At 34.8% G+C, this 14,133-nt stretch overlaps 1 protein-coding gene across 1 annotated transcript in view; it reads left to right on the forward strand.

Annotated features, from left to right (window-relative positions):
* The window catches only part of ERBB4 (erb-b2 receptor tyrosine kinase 4), a 1,149,310-nt gene extending 1,139,736 nt beyond the window's left edge, over positions 1-9,574 (forward strand). The window contains exon 28 of the mRNA XM_047868778.1: positions 1,268-9,574. Within this exon, the coding sequence (XP_047724734.1) occupies positions 1,268-1,713 (446 nt within the window). The 3' untranslated portion in view covers positions 1,714-9,574. The remainder of the gene's footprint in view (positions 1-1,267) is intronic.
* Positions 9,575-14,133: the final 4,559 nt, after the last annotated feature.

Below are 14,133 nucleotides of genomic sequence, written 5' to 3' on the forward strand. Positions count from 1 at the left end.
TCCTTCCTTGCTCATAGGATTGCTGTGAGGATGATGTTAGTTCCTGTAATTTCTGTATATGATTGTGGGCTAGTCATTACTATCATTTAACTTGCACAGGATGTTAAATACTTAACCATATCCAGCAGTCTGTATCCAGGGAAAAATAACCCTGAATTGATGATTTTTTTTTCTCTACTTGTCAAGCTAAGTATAGAGGGTAGAAAATTTGTTTCAGAATGATGGCATCTCAACAATTGTGCCCTTTTCCTGGCCCAACACCAAAATAGGAATAGGTAAAGTGTCATTTCTGTGGATACAGTGAAAAGAGAGGACAAAAAGTGGGTCTACTCTATGTAGATGTGTATACTATATACACAGAGGTGGAATTAAATTTAAGGAGAAAAGTATTGGTTAACAACCTTTAAAAAAATTCTGTGTCAATTCCTATTTCATATTGATTTATTAGATGGAATCATACAATATAGCCACTCTGTGACTGGTTTCCACCTACAAAACAGTCATTTCATATGATTCAAACTAATAGTTTGCTATTTTGTGATGATGGTCAGCCCTTGGAAGTAAATGTTATAATTATACTTTATTCTTAAGCATATGTAGTCTTAAACATATGTTAAGGCATGCCAATTTAGTCATGTTAGATGTCCATCAGGTATTTTTATCAGTTGAGTCTTTTCCTTAGATGTTTCTTTTCCTATGCATCAGGCTTTCTATGAAACATCTGTAATCAAATCTATTTTACCTATATGAGCATCACAGCAAACCACACAGACTAAAAACTGCTATTCCTTCACTTCATCCATTCATCTTAGCATGGAGTTAAGCTATAGACATTTTGATTTTTCAATATCCTTTTAAAAATTCAAATTTCTTCGCATTTAAAAGCTATTTAACCCTGATAGATTGTCTTGTTTTCCAACAAAAAGAATGCTGACTTTTAGAAAACAGAAGCATTTAAACAAGTGGCCCCATATATAGGAGATAAAAAATACAATTAGGAAAAAAAAGGAACAATTTAGGGGACAGGAACTCTGCTTCTGGCCTGCAGTGCCTTATTTAGTCACTAAGAGTTTTGGCCCACTTACTCTTTTTTCATATGACAAAAGTAATCAACCAAGCAATCAACATAGGTAATCAACAAAATAGTTTTCGTGAGAATTCATGAAGACAAATCTGTGGCTTCATTGTTCTGGAACAAGAAGCTAACCATCCTATATAAACATTTTCCAGAAAGTGGATATTAACTGATATTTTTGTATTCCATCAGAATACCTGAACCCTGTGGAAGAAAACCCTTTTGTTTCTCGGAGAAAAAATGGAGACCTTCAAGCTTTGGATAATCCTGAATATCACAATGCTTCCAACGGTCCTCCCAAGGCAGAGGATGAGTATGTGAATGAGCCACTGTACCTCAACACCTTTGCCAACGCGTTGGGGAATGCCGGGTACCTGAAGAACAATGTACTGTCTGTGCCAGAGAAGGCCAAGAAAGCATTCGACAACCCTGACTACTGGAACCACAGCCTGCCACCCCGGAGCACCCTTCAGCACCCAGACTACCTGCAGGAGTACAGCACAAAATATTTTTATAAACAAAATGGACGGATCCGGCCTATTGTGGCAGAGAATCCTGAATACCTCTCTGAGTTCTCGCTGAAGCCAGGCACCGTGCTGCCTCCTCCACCCTACAGACACCGAAACACTGTGGTGTAAGCTCAGCGGTGGCTTTAAGATAGAGACACGCCCGCTCCAATTTCCCTGCCGCCTCTCTTTCTCTTATGGTCTTCCTTCTATTCCCAAGGCCAGTAGTTTTGACACTTCCCAGTGGAAGATATAGAGATGCAATGATAGTCATGTGCTCATCTAACTTGAACATTAGAAGGAAGAACTGAAAGAGAAAGACAGGAGGAACCACACTGTTTCTTCATTTCTCTGCATGGGTTGGTCAGGAGACTGGAACAGCTAGGGAAGGACCAGCAAATATAAGGCAATACTGCCTGCTGTCAAGCTAGTTCTCAACTTTTTCCCTTTTTTGTCTCTTTCTTTCTTTTTCTTTCTTCTTTCTTTCTTTCCTTCTTTCTTTCTTTCTTTTTTCTTTCTTTCTTCTTTCTCTTTCTTTCTTTTCTTTCTTTCTTTCTTTCTTTCTTTCTTTCTTTCTTTCTTTCTTTTAATGCAGATGCTTGAAAGACCCATGCTATCTGTTCCTGTCTACAGGAACTGATGTGTACATTTTCAGTATCTTTGGAAATCCTAATAAAGTTTCCATTAGAAAAAAAAAGGATAAACTTTTCTATAACATATGATAGTAACTGAGATTGAAAATATAGTTTCTTTCTTCAACACTTTCTATCCTGACAAGCAAGAATGGCCAACTCAGCTTCCATAATTTTTAGATCTCTCTCAAAGTTATAGCTAGTAATTATGTTTGGAGGGTTTTGTTTTGCTTTGTTTCGGTCTGTCCTTTTATATTACTTTTATTCCTATATTTTGACTTTACTTTCTAATTGCAAATATTTTTACATCAATGTTTCTCATGTGTTGCTATAAATTGACAGCATTGTAAAAAATATTTTAATATGGTGGAATGGCCATTATTTTAAATATTATAGTCTTTAAAATTAGAAGGGGAGGCCAAGATATTAGTCAAATGTAACGTAAATCTATTGAATATGTACCCCCCACATCCTCTACACTCGTCAACATTTTCTTCTCCATAAATGACAGTACTCAATAGGCAGTTGGAATATAAAGAGTTAAAGGGAAACTAAGAGACAGTTCTGTGTGGTTCATGAAAACTACTGACACTTTCAGGGGGTCCAATGGGGAATCCATTGAACTGGAAGAGACACACTGGATTGGGTATGTCTACTTGACAGAAACTCAGAAATGTAGTTTGCACTTAAGCTATAATTTTATTTGTTCTCTTTCTGAACTCCATTTTGGATTTTGAATGAAGCAATATGGAAGCAACCAGCAAAATAACTAATTTAAGTACATTTTTAAAAGAGCTAAGATAAGGAAAGACTGTGGAAATGCCAAACCAAGCAAATTAGGACTTTGGAACAGTATCAAGAAAATATGGTGAGAGGTCCAGCACATTATCTACAAGTGATATCATATTTGCTACGCAAAGAAAATTATCCAGTTTGTATACTCCACATGAAGGAATGCAAGTAAGGATTGGCTTGATTCCATGGAATTTCTAGTATGAGACTCTGTTTATATTAAGTAGAAGGTAACTCTTTGCACATAAATTGGTATAATAAAAAGAAATACACAAACATTTGCAGTTTATAGATAGGTTCTTGGGTCAAAAGTTGTAAATAAAGGTGAAAAATTTCTCATGTAATTATTTTAATATCCAACATACTAATCTTTTGATACTTTGTATAATAACACTCTCTTCTAACACATCATCCTACTTCTAGAACCATCTTTTTATGTATCTTTTTAAAAGAATACCTACTGAGTTAAGATGAGCAATGTGAACAAATAGTAGGAATGAGTCTCCAGGAACAAGAGACCTAATAAGGTCAACAGTTAGGAAAATTGGGTAGTCTCTCTAGAAAAATCTGTGTGGGCAGTCATTAGGATTATTTTTTTCCCAACGTTAAAATGTTGGGATCAAATTCAAGTATATTACCAAAAAGAAAGCAACAAGACTAAAAATCTCCATTGGTAAAACAGAGTTTAGAGAGAGAAAGAAATGGAAAGAGATTTAGGTTTCTGCCTGTTTTGAAAAAGTAAATCAATCCATCCATTCAACACCCTTATTTTTCAACTGATATTTATTTAGAGTCTACTAAAAGCACTGTGTAAATGGGGAACATCAACATAAATACAATATTATCCCTAACTTAATGATTTTAAGTCTGGATTTATTTGGAATGACATTTGAATTTCCCCATAAGTCCAAGGAATAAGATTTTATGGACTATTTTGTGAGTGGTCATCATAAAATCAGTTGTTTGTTAGAAGATCTCCCATGAATCCATTTGAAACATGAATTAAACAACCTACAAGTTACTGAAGTTGACTAATATGACCGTTTCAGTGTTACCATCCAAACACGTACTGGTCTAGAAGGATATTGCCTCACTGGCTAATTGGCCTATCTGGATTCTCAGTCAACAGCAGGTTTTTGGTCTTTGGCCAAGAACTTTGGAGGTGCTGGAACTGGTTTCTTACTAAGTTATGAGAAATCAGGTAAGCTATAAGAGTGAAATAGAGCAAGGGAGAGGTTTGTAAGAACCCTTCCAGTGATGTTCAACCATGAACTTTTCAGGGCTGAAGACACGGAATGACTCAGGAGCTAAAGCCTAACATCTTCAAACTTTACCACTCATTTAGAGGAGTCTCCAGAGGAAGGGGACTTCACATCAGTTCTTATTAAAATTTGGAAATAAGCCTCCCTTTCTAGATAAATCTATAACAACTTACCACTGACAGCACCCTTGTTGGATACTAGAACTTGATTTTTTTTTCTTCTGATTTGCTATATTCATATGATTTTTACTGGGATATGGAAAAAAGAATCACTTATTTTGAGAAGGAAAGAAAAATAAATGTTTTACTGTGAAGGTAATAGAATGTATTCAGTGATGTAGTCTCTATTCTGAGAACACAAAACACTTACACATCAGGTAGTCTACCACTAATAACTAGAAATAGATTCAAGTATAACCCAAGATGACCCAAAATGCTTCACAAAAACTGTTTTTCTTTTGAATGCTTTCTGTAGTACATCTTTGATTTCAGTTGTTTTAGGATTTCTCTTTTGTTTTGTTTTTGTCTCCTAGAAAAACATACTTGAGAGTGAATGAAAGGAAGAAAAAACTAGTTTTATCTGTTCTAAAACAATAACTTATTCAACCCAGTAGAATGAAATTTTAAAATGCCAGTTGAAGCCTGCAAAGGACATCAGGATATCAAATCCCAGAAGCTGATTGTATCAATGCAAATATGCAAAACCAATTAAGAAAATTAGTAGTAAAATTACACAGACTATATTTTTTTAAATCACCAAATTTTGTAGCCTAGCCTATCTTGGGGAATCCTATTTACAGACAAGGAAACACTGTACAACTAAATGGTTGCTTAAAGAGCCATTCTTTAATTCTTAAATGAGAAAAGATGTTCTCTAGACTAGACCCAGAACCACAAAGTGTCCTGCACCATAAAGAGGTGCTTGGATGGCTGAGTAACATTTGGTTTTCCAAATTTTAGTGGCATGGGTTAGGATGAGGGTTCTTTCTCAAGTAATATTCTTGAAAGAGAATGAAAACAAAAATACAAGCTGAAATCACATTAACACGTACAAACTAAAAAGAAGAGATTCTTCCTTAGTAGATCGGGAAGAATTACTGAACATTTGTATGTTAAGATGCAGAAAAGAAGAGACAGTGTTCTAAGTGTTACAATGTACGTATCAATACCTTCTAAAAGCAGGATGTGACATGGAGAGCATGCATATTCCCAATGCCAAGGACAAACCAGTAGAAGAACTGGGAGGTTCTGCTGCTAGATGAAGTCAGAGGGGCTATCAATGTGCCCCTCACTTTCTGAAGTGTCAAAGTGAAAAGAAAAAAAATAAGATTGTTTAAGCCCGACAGGGAAGGATGTAAATACATGTTTTCTAGAACTAGCTAACCTTTATTTCAAAACTTGAATTATTCATCCATCTATAAATGTTGATTATTTAACTAGTATGTAGTTCATAAGGTAATAGAAATGGTGATCATGAGAGCATGTATATAACTGGGCAAAACCATGATAATGCTGTAAGACGTAGATTTAGTTAGGTTTTCAGACAATAAATGATTTTAATATTATTAAATAAATCAAACTAGAAAACTAACCACAGAATATTATGTAACAAAATAAAATGCAGGATATGAAAATGTAGGATGGATTTTGCATAGTATAAGATAAGTTTGCCACTTAAAATTGTTATTTGTTAGGTTTAGCTGAAAGTAGGCATATAAAGAGCTGGTTCCACTTGTGAAAACTTGATTTAAAGCATTGCAATTAAATGTTTTTCTCATTCTCTTATTCTTTTACCATTTTTAATTGTATTAAGTGTAAGAGAAAAAAAATTTAATTTTTTTTTGCAAACACCACCTTGCAGAGTTTAACAGGCAAATATGTTACATGACTTTAAGTAAGAGGTCTTCAAAATGAAGTAAAGGGAATGTGAATGTTCTATTACCTTATGCAGAGACAAAGATTGAGTGGTGCCATTTAGTAAGCAAACAAAATACATTTAATTTGTAAAATGTCCATTTTTCCCACGATACCCTCTCATTTTCAAAAACAAAAAGAAGCAATTAATTGACAAATTTTTGATAACTAATGCTAAACGAAGCATTTCAAACTGCTGTATTTCCATTATTTTGGACTCTAGTTATTAGACCAATGATTTTTAATATTGCAGACAAGAAGTCCAGGTGTACAAAATTCTAGTTGTGAGAAATCCAGATAAACTAACTTCTACTGTATATGCTATAGGCAAGAAAATTCTGCTGTTCCTCCAACTGTGTATATGGACTTCGAAGGGCAGCCTTGAGGCCATACAGACACTGAAAGCAGACTCATGTCTCCTGATTGCCATTTGTGTAAGAACGAATGACATTATTTAGTTGTAGGTTAGGTGTGATTTTAAAATAACAGTTATTAGTGGGACCTTGATTTTACTGATATCACAGTGGGGATAGCTTTTGTACATCTGGGTAGAATGAATACAATTTTTCTAATCCCAGAGATGCCTTTGCAAGAGTAGTTCTCTCCATACTTGCCAGCATGAAGCTATTGTGGGCACGATGTTGGGACAGGAACCCTTGTGTTTGTATGGACAGATGGCTTTTAACACCATGGGCTGCTTCATTCTTTTCATTAAAAGGAAAGTCTCTAGAAAATAGTCAAAATATCAGATACTCTGTTTAAGTCCCGCTGATTTTGTAGAGGTACAAAAATGTAGGATGTGTCACTTTTGCAGACTCCTGCCTCACCTCTTTCTAGCCAGGTGATATTTTGGGCAGAAGAAAATGCTTTTCTTTCAATTATGAGCTGAAAACACTCTAAGCCCCAACCTCTTGGGGTGTCTCCTGCTTACCTTGGAAAATATTCCTTGACAGCTTTGCAAGTAAGCGATTATCTTGTTAGGAACACAGAAAAAGTAATATCTCTCTAGACCTTAAAGAAAAAGACCACCCTTACTTCTTTCCGCATTGGCACAGCCACCTCTGTTCTCTTCACCTGTCTACAACCTTAATTCAAAGTGGCCCTCTTGATGCTGTACCTCTGTGAAGCCATAGTGGGTCTCTTAGGTCCCACATGTTGCTTTGTGAAATACTGACTTAGCCTCTGCCCTCAAATGCCTGACTTCTCTGTAAAAGATTCTAGCAATGCGGACATTGTTTAAATGTCTTCTCAAATCGATTACTGCACAGAGTATGCTTTATGATATTAAAATTATTTTTTCCCATAAAGACCAATTCTCTTACTATATCCTTCTCTGCAGAAACTTGAGTCGAGTCAGCCCAGTGATGAATCTTGAAATTTACATATGTGCACATACCCTTGGTAGGTCTTAGATTTAATCTTTTCATAGAAAACTTACACATGAGAAGTTAGTTTTGCAAGCAATTAACTTATTTACCTTACATATTTATTTTATTCCTGATCGCAAATGTTTTACAGCTGCTGTAACTTTTTTTTTTCACAAACGAAGAGTCTTATTATCAAACAGGTAAAGGTTATTCAGCTTTGAGAACCACCTGCCATTCCTTATTGGATCATTCATCTGACAAATACATAATGAGGGCAGTTTCACTGAAATGAAAATCCATGTAGTCTAATAAGTTGCCACTTTTTTCTCTACTTTTAGTCTTTAAGGACATTTTTATTTCAATGCTCTAATGAATTTTCCCATATGATGAGAAGTGGTTATATTTGTACAAATATACAAATATCAGAAAACAAAGTTTCATACCTGTAGGTAATAGTCTAACCTGTCCAAACCACTTTGCCTTTACTGCTATTTTTTTATCCCTGGTGTGATGTTTCCCCCAGGCCTGCAGCTCTCTTAAAAGAAATCATACCTCCTATATATTGACATAAACTGGTTCTTGAATACCATTTCCAGATTCTTCAGTTAATGGGGGTTGTTCCTTTTCCCTAATGTGAGAGTCGTTTTCCTGTATATTTCTGGATCTCTCAGGGGCTGGGAGGGGGGAGTGAGGGGATGACACCATAGCACTCCAAGAATCCTTTTGGGATTACTCCAGTAATCAAGTATGGAAGTTATTTTCTAAATGTAGATATGTAAGTGGTTCTTTTAAAGTAAGGTACTTTGAAAAATGTAGCATAAATTGGTACTGCTGTTAAATGGGTCGATTATTAAACTGAGCAGCTGTGTGAGGGCAGCTAACTTTGAATGCACACCTCACTGGCTGGTGTGTCTACACTTCCTGTTGTGAGCACCAGGGACTTGCATCGCTGCATGTCGAAACTGCATCTTTACATGGTATATGACTAGTTGTTCATCTCTTTCTTAGGCACCATTATAACAAGATCAAATGGAAGTGAGATCAATTTGCAAGACAAATCATAGCACAAAAAAATAAGTCATGTTAAATCTTCTCTCAAACACTCATCTCATACATGCATCCAAGTAGTTGACTAAGATCAGTTCAGGTGATAAAGGGAGACATTTCACGGAAAAGGCAGAGGCTTAAGGTATTATATACATTCGTATTCATTTCCTTATGTTCTTAACTTGTAAACAGAAAACAAGCCCTCTCTCTTGTGAAGTATCTTCAGAGGATAGGGGTGCAAAAATAGCTGGTAAGCCATTGATGTTTCATTTAAATCCCAGTGTTCAAAGTTAGCTGCCTTTTTGAAATAAACAAACAAAAATTACTACTGTATGTTTGAAAATGTGAATAGTATTTTTATAGCTTGTTAAAGACATGGCTAGTTGCATTTGTAAATAAGGGTCATGTTGCTTTGATTTTTTTTTTTGTGGACATCTTTATTTGGGACATAATGTCTTTAGGATTGATTTGTATATAAGTAATTGGCTTGTGATTGTTTCCTTTTGGTTGGAAGTTATCATTTTGACATTACTTGTGATTCTGTGTTCAGCGCTATTGTGATGTGTTCAACCTCTGCACTCGCTTACACAATAGGAGATGCCAATTGTGTGTGGTGTAATGTTATTTTGATTTTTTTCTATTTTATCTATGAAGGATTATGCACTTAACACATACTAACTTTTTTAATGTTAGGTATATTTTAGTATAATTTCCCTTATTCTTTCTTCTCCACCAACCCTTCACCCCATTCTCCTTTCCTGCCCCCAATTTCTGTTGTTATTTGAGAATGAGGGACAAACAGTATTTTAAATTTCTGTAATTAGGCTTTTCAGTTAGTTCTCAAGGATCCTCTCTTGGCTCTTGGGAAAGGATTGTACCTGTACAAGGCAATTATAGAATGCGACCTGCTTTGCCTCATTCCGTACTGATCATCCCAGCTGAACAATTTGAAAACTGTTCTGCCTTTTTGTTACATGAATCTGTCAGAAATATATTTTTAATTTAATATAAATGAAATTCAATAAAATATGAAACAAATGTTCTCTTCTGTGTCGGAAATTTGTTATAAGAAAAACCAGTTGGGAAAGAGGAAGATGTGTTCTAGATTTAATAATTTGAAGATGTGAATATGGATTTATTTTTGTCCACATTTATGAATGCCAATTATTATTCCTTGAAACTCTTTAGTTCTTTGGACTGAAGCTCTTCAGTTGTTTGGAATGTGATATATTCCATAGGTTTTGCTCTAGTGCATATGCCTATTGATGTGTACATACTTACTCCTCTGCACAGACTATGCTTAATTAACTAGTTGGAGTTTTTTTGAGTATACACACACACACACACATATATATGGAATATTTGGTAGGTTGTATCCAAATAACAGTAATATTTTTATAATTACTTTATTTCTGCCCCCATTGCAATTTACAAAAATATTTCTGGCAAAGCTTTTGTTAGAAAGAATATCATATGTTAGTACCATGCTTAAAGAGCAGGAGAGGGACTGGGTCTGTAAATAGTCAATGAACTGATGAGTGACTTGAGATAAGCCCATGGAAATGTGTAAGAATAATTTCAGAGACATTAATGAAGTAAACAAGTTCCTCTCTCAGCTTCTTATTCTAAATTTTCTATTTCAAATATTGATTCTTACTCCTTCCTACCCCCAAAAGTGTAAGAACTTTAAGATTCTAATAGCTTCTTATTCAAGATTCTATTATTCTTTCCATGGTTTATTCTTTCCATCTATTATTTTTATTATTTATTATTTATTATTTATTATTATTTATTATTTATTTATTATTTATTATTATTTTATTATTTATTATTATTTATTTATTATTTATTATTTATTATTATTTATTTATTATTTTATTTTTATTTATTATTTTTTATTTTTTATTCTTTCCATCTATTATTCTACCATGGTTATTGGATGACATATGATCTTAACTGAATCAGTGGACAGAAAACATATCTTTCAACGTAATAACTAGAGCAAGTTCTCTTAAATCTGTTCAGATATGGGTCTTTAAAGATCCTGTTGATTGCACCACCTACTATTTGCATGGACACAAACACATTCTCTTCCTTAGATGTTGAGACCCATTAGTTTGGAATCACTGTCATTTCATACCTTTCAGGGTGAGATATGTCAAGGCACCATGTATTTTAAGTAACTGATAGGCTGAAGAAGAGGGAGAAACAATTTATGTTTCTAACGCTCTAAAGTACAGTTGACATTTCCCGTGACACCATATTACTTCTGGTCATCTAGATAAGGAAAGTAAGACTAAAATAACAAATTTAGAGTCATGTGACCTTTATTACTAAGTGGTTGTAGCCACCCTCAAAGCTGCATCTTCTGACTTAAATATCTTTCTTCTACTTAACCAGTTTTCTTTCTTCCTCTGCAAATAAGAACCTCATTCTGATCACACCACACTTTATGCTGACACATTGAATCAATTTAAGACCACCAGTCGTCTTCATCAGTCCCATGAGAACTGCTCTTCTGATAAAACTGATAAAAGAACTGCTCTTCTGATAAAACTCTTTGCCCCCTCAAACTACACAAAAGCAACTCACCCATGATGGAGAATCAGACTCCTTTCATTCAAGAAAGATAAATGCAGCATAATAATAAATAGCATTATTTTTTTAAATGACCATGTAGAGAGCCTACTGATTGAGTCCCTTTCTCAGGGTCTTATAAATCTGCCTAGTAGGGGCACCTATGTGGCTCATTTGGTTAAACGAATGACTCTTGATTTTGGCTCAGGTCATGATCCCATGGTTTGTGAGCCCCATGTGGGGCTCTGCACTGATAGCACAGAGCCTGCTTGAGATTCTCTCTTTCTCTGCCCCTCCCTCTCTCTCTTTCTCTAAAAATAAATAAAAAAACAAGAAATAAATAAATCTGCCTAGTGAAAGCACCACTTGTTCCTTACACATGTCAGAGAAAATGGCATATAACTACACTTATGTCTGGCAATATTATTACATACAAGAATGTTCATCTAGGTGAAATCTCACATGAAAAACTGAACTTATAAATAACTTGACAAATTATCTACGATTTACTACATGCTAACTTTTTCTGAAGTATAGCACAGAATTTGATACTGATCCAATGTCAAAACCTCAATTAAAATGATATTGGTAAGAGGAAAAACCTTATGGCAAAGTTGTGATGTATATAAGGGAATAGAAGGTTAGAATCCAAAATGAATGTCACAATTAAGACTTGAATTCACAATTTAATTTTATAAGTCCTGTGGAAAGGTACACACATTTTTATACAGATCTTCCTTGACTTATGATGGGGTTACGTTCTGACAAACCCATTGTAAGTTGAAAATTCTGTAAATAAAAAATGCATTTACTATACCTAACCTACCAGGGGCACGTGGGTGGCTGAGTCAGTTGAGTGTCCAACTTTGGCTCAGGTCATAATCTGATGTTTGTGAGCTCAAGCCCCACCTCAGTCTGGGGCTCACTGCTGTCAGCGCAGAGACTGCTTCAGATCCTCTGTCTCCCTCTCTCTCTGCCTCACTCCCACTCATTGTCTCTCTCTCTAAAAAAAAAAAAAAAATATATATATATATATACACATATGCGTGTGTATGTATCTAACCTACCAAACATCATAGTTTAGCCTAGCCTATCTAAACTTGCACAGAGTACTTATATTCACCTATGGTTAGGCAAAATCGTTTAACACAAAGCCTGGTGTTTTATAATAAAGTGTTGAATATATCATGTAACTTATTAAATAGTGTACTAAAAGTGAAATCCAGAATTATTTTACGGGTCCAGAATGGTTGTAAGTGTATCAATTATTAACTCTGGCGATCACGTGGCTGAGTGGGAGCTATAGCTCACAGTCTCTGCTGCTCAGCATCATGAGAGAGTATTTATCTCAAATATCACTAGCCCCAGAAAAGATCAAAATTCAAAATCTGAAGTGTGGTTTCTACTGAATGTGTATCAATTTCCCACCATCATCAAGTTGAAAACTCTGAAGTGGAACTATTATAAGCCAGGGACTATTTGTATATACATATACCTGTATTTATACATATACGTGTATTTATACATATACATGTATTTATACATATACGTACACATCAAGAGAGAGAATATAGAGACACAGTATATTTAGATATTTTATGTATTACAGATTTCATACAGAATCTCTATTTTCAAGTGATTTTACTACAAGCCCCAAGATGTATATCATACTACAACTTACACTCATAAAATTGTAAACTGAGCAGGTGCATAGTTTGCTAATTGTATTTCCCTCCACAGTATCATCAAGCTGCATGATAAACCATGGGGAGCAAAGCCACTAGACAACCATCTTAAGATTAGAAACAGAAGACTGTCACCCAGATAGCAATTTTAAAGCTATAAACAGAACAATTCACCACAAGATAGCAATCAGGAGACTGTAAACCAAATGGTACACATGAGACAAGCGAATATTGAAATACCTGCTCTTGCAAGTTACCCACAGATTTTTAAAAGAAATACTTATCTTGCAAACCTGCTTATACCTCCTTATACTTCCAAGAGAAGTAGCATCATATACAAAATGCTACAATCCAAGTGTTTTGCCTTTTTTAGAAACAAAGAAAAACAAAGATTCCAAGTTTTAAAGACATATTCTATTAACTGCCCACTGATTCCTATAAGAGGCACATATGTACCATAAAATATCCTGAAGATAAAATCTTAATATGTCATTCCAATTATGTTAAATATCTTCTTATGTCATCTTCTTCCATGTATTACAGGGATTTATTGATTCATCTTGCCTTTACTCACTGCAAAACTATTCTATTTATGTGGATTTCTCACCATTACAACAACATTAAAATAATAATAAACATTGATTGGATATTTCTCATATGTCTGGCCCTACATTAAGCACTCTGTATAGATTGTCTCTTTTGATGTTCGCCACATCACTGTAAGTTGGGTGCTATTATTCCTCTTTTCGTAAGTGAGAAAAGCAAAATCTTAGAAAGGTTGAAAAGCTTGTACAAGGCACACAAAAAGTGGCATAGCTGGGCCACCTATCCACTTGACATCAAAATACTTTATCCCTTAAACTGTACTGTACTTATCTTGTAATAGTAACAATTATGGAGCAGGTGTGGTTTCTTCAAACATTTAAACTCAGATGTGCAATAAATGCAATTTTACTTTTTCCGTAACAAAACTTAGTGTCTTTTCCAAATCTCAAGTTTATCCAGAAGTAGCAAACATAAACTGACCAATTAAGGATTTTTCAGAATTAATTCAAAATATATTCAACCAATTTAAGGTTTTTTCCAATTACTTTATCTCAGGGGAGACATCTAAATTCTAGGGCTTATATTAATAAAGAGTTGCATGTTGCAAGATAAATTAACCCTGAAACATTATTGGCTTATCACTTAACGGCTTATTTCTGCTATGGGTCTGACAGCTTTCTTCCAAATGATTCTTTAGGAGACTGACCATTCTAGCTCCATCTGTGGCTCAT

This window comes from Prionailurus viverrinus, chromosome C1, assembly GCF_022837055.1.
Source record: "Prionailurus viverrinus isolate Anna chromosome C1, UM_Priviv_1.0, whole genome shotgun sequence".
Lineage (NCBI taxonomy): Eukaryota > Metazoa > Chordata > Mammalia > Carnivora > Felidae > Prionailurus > Prionailurus viverrinus.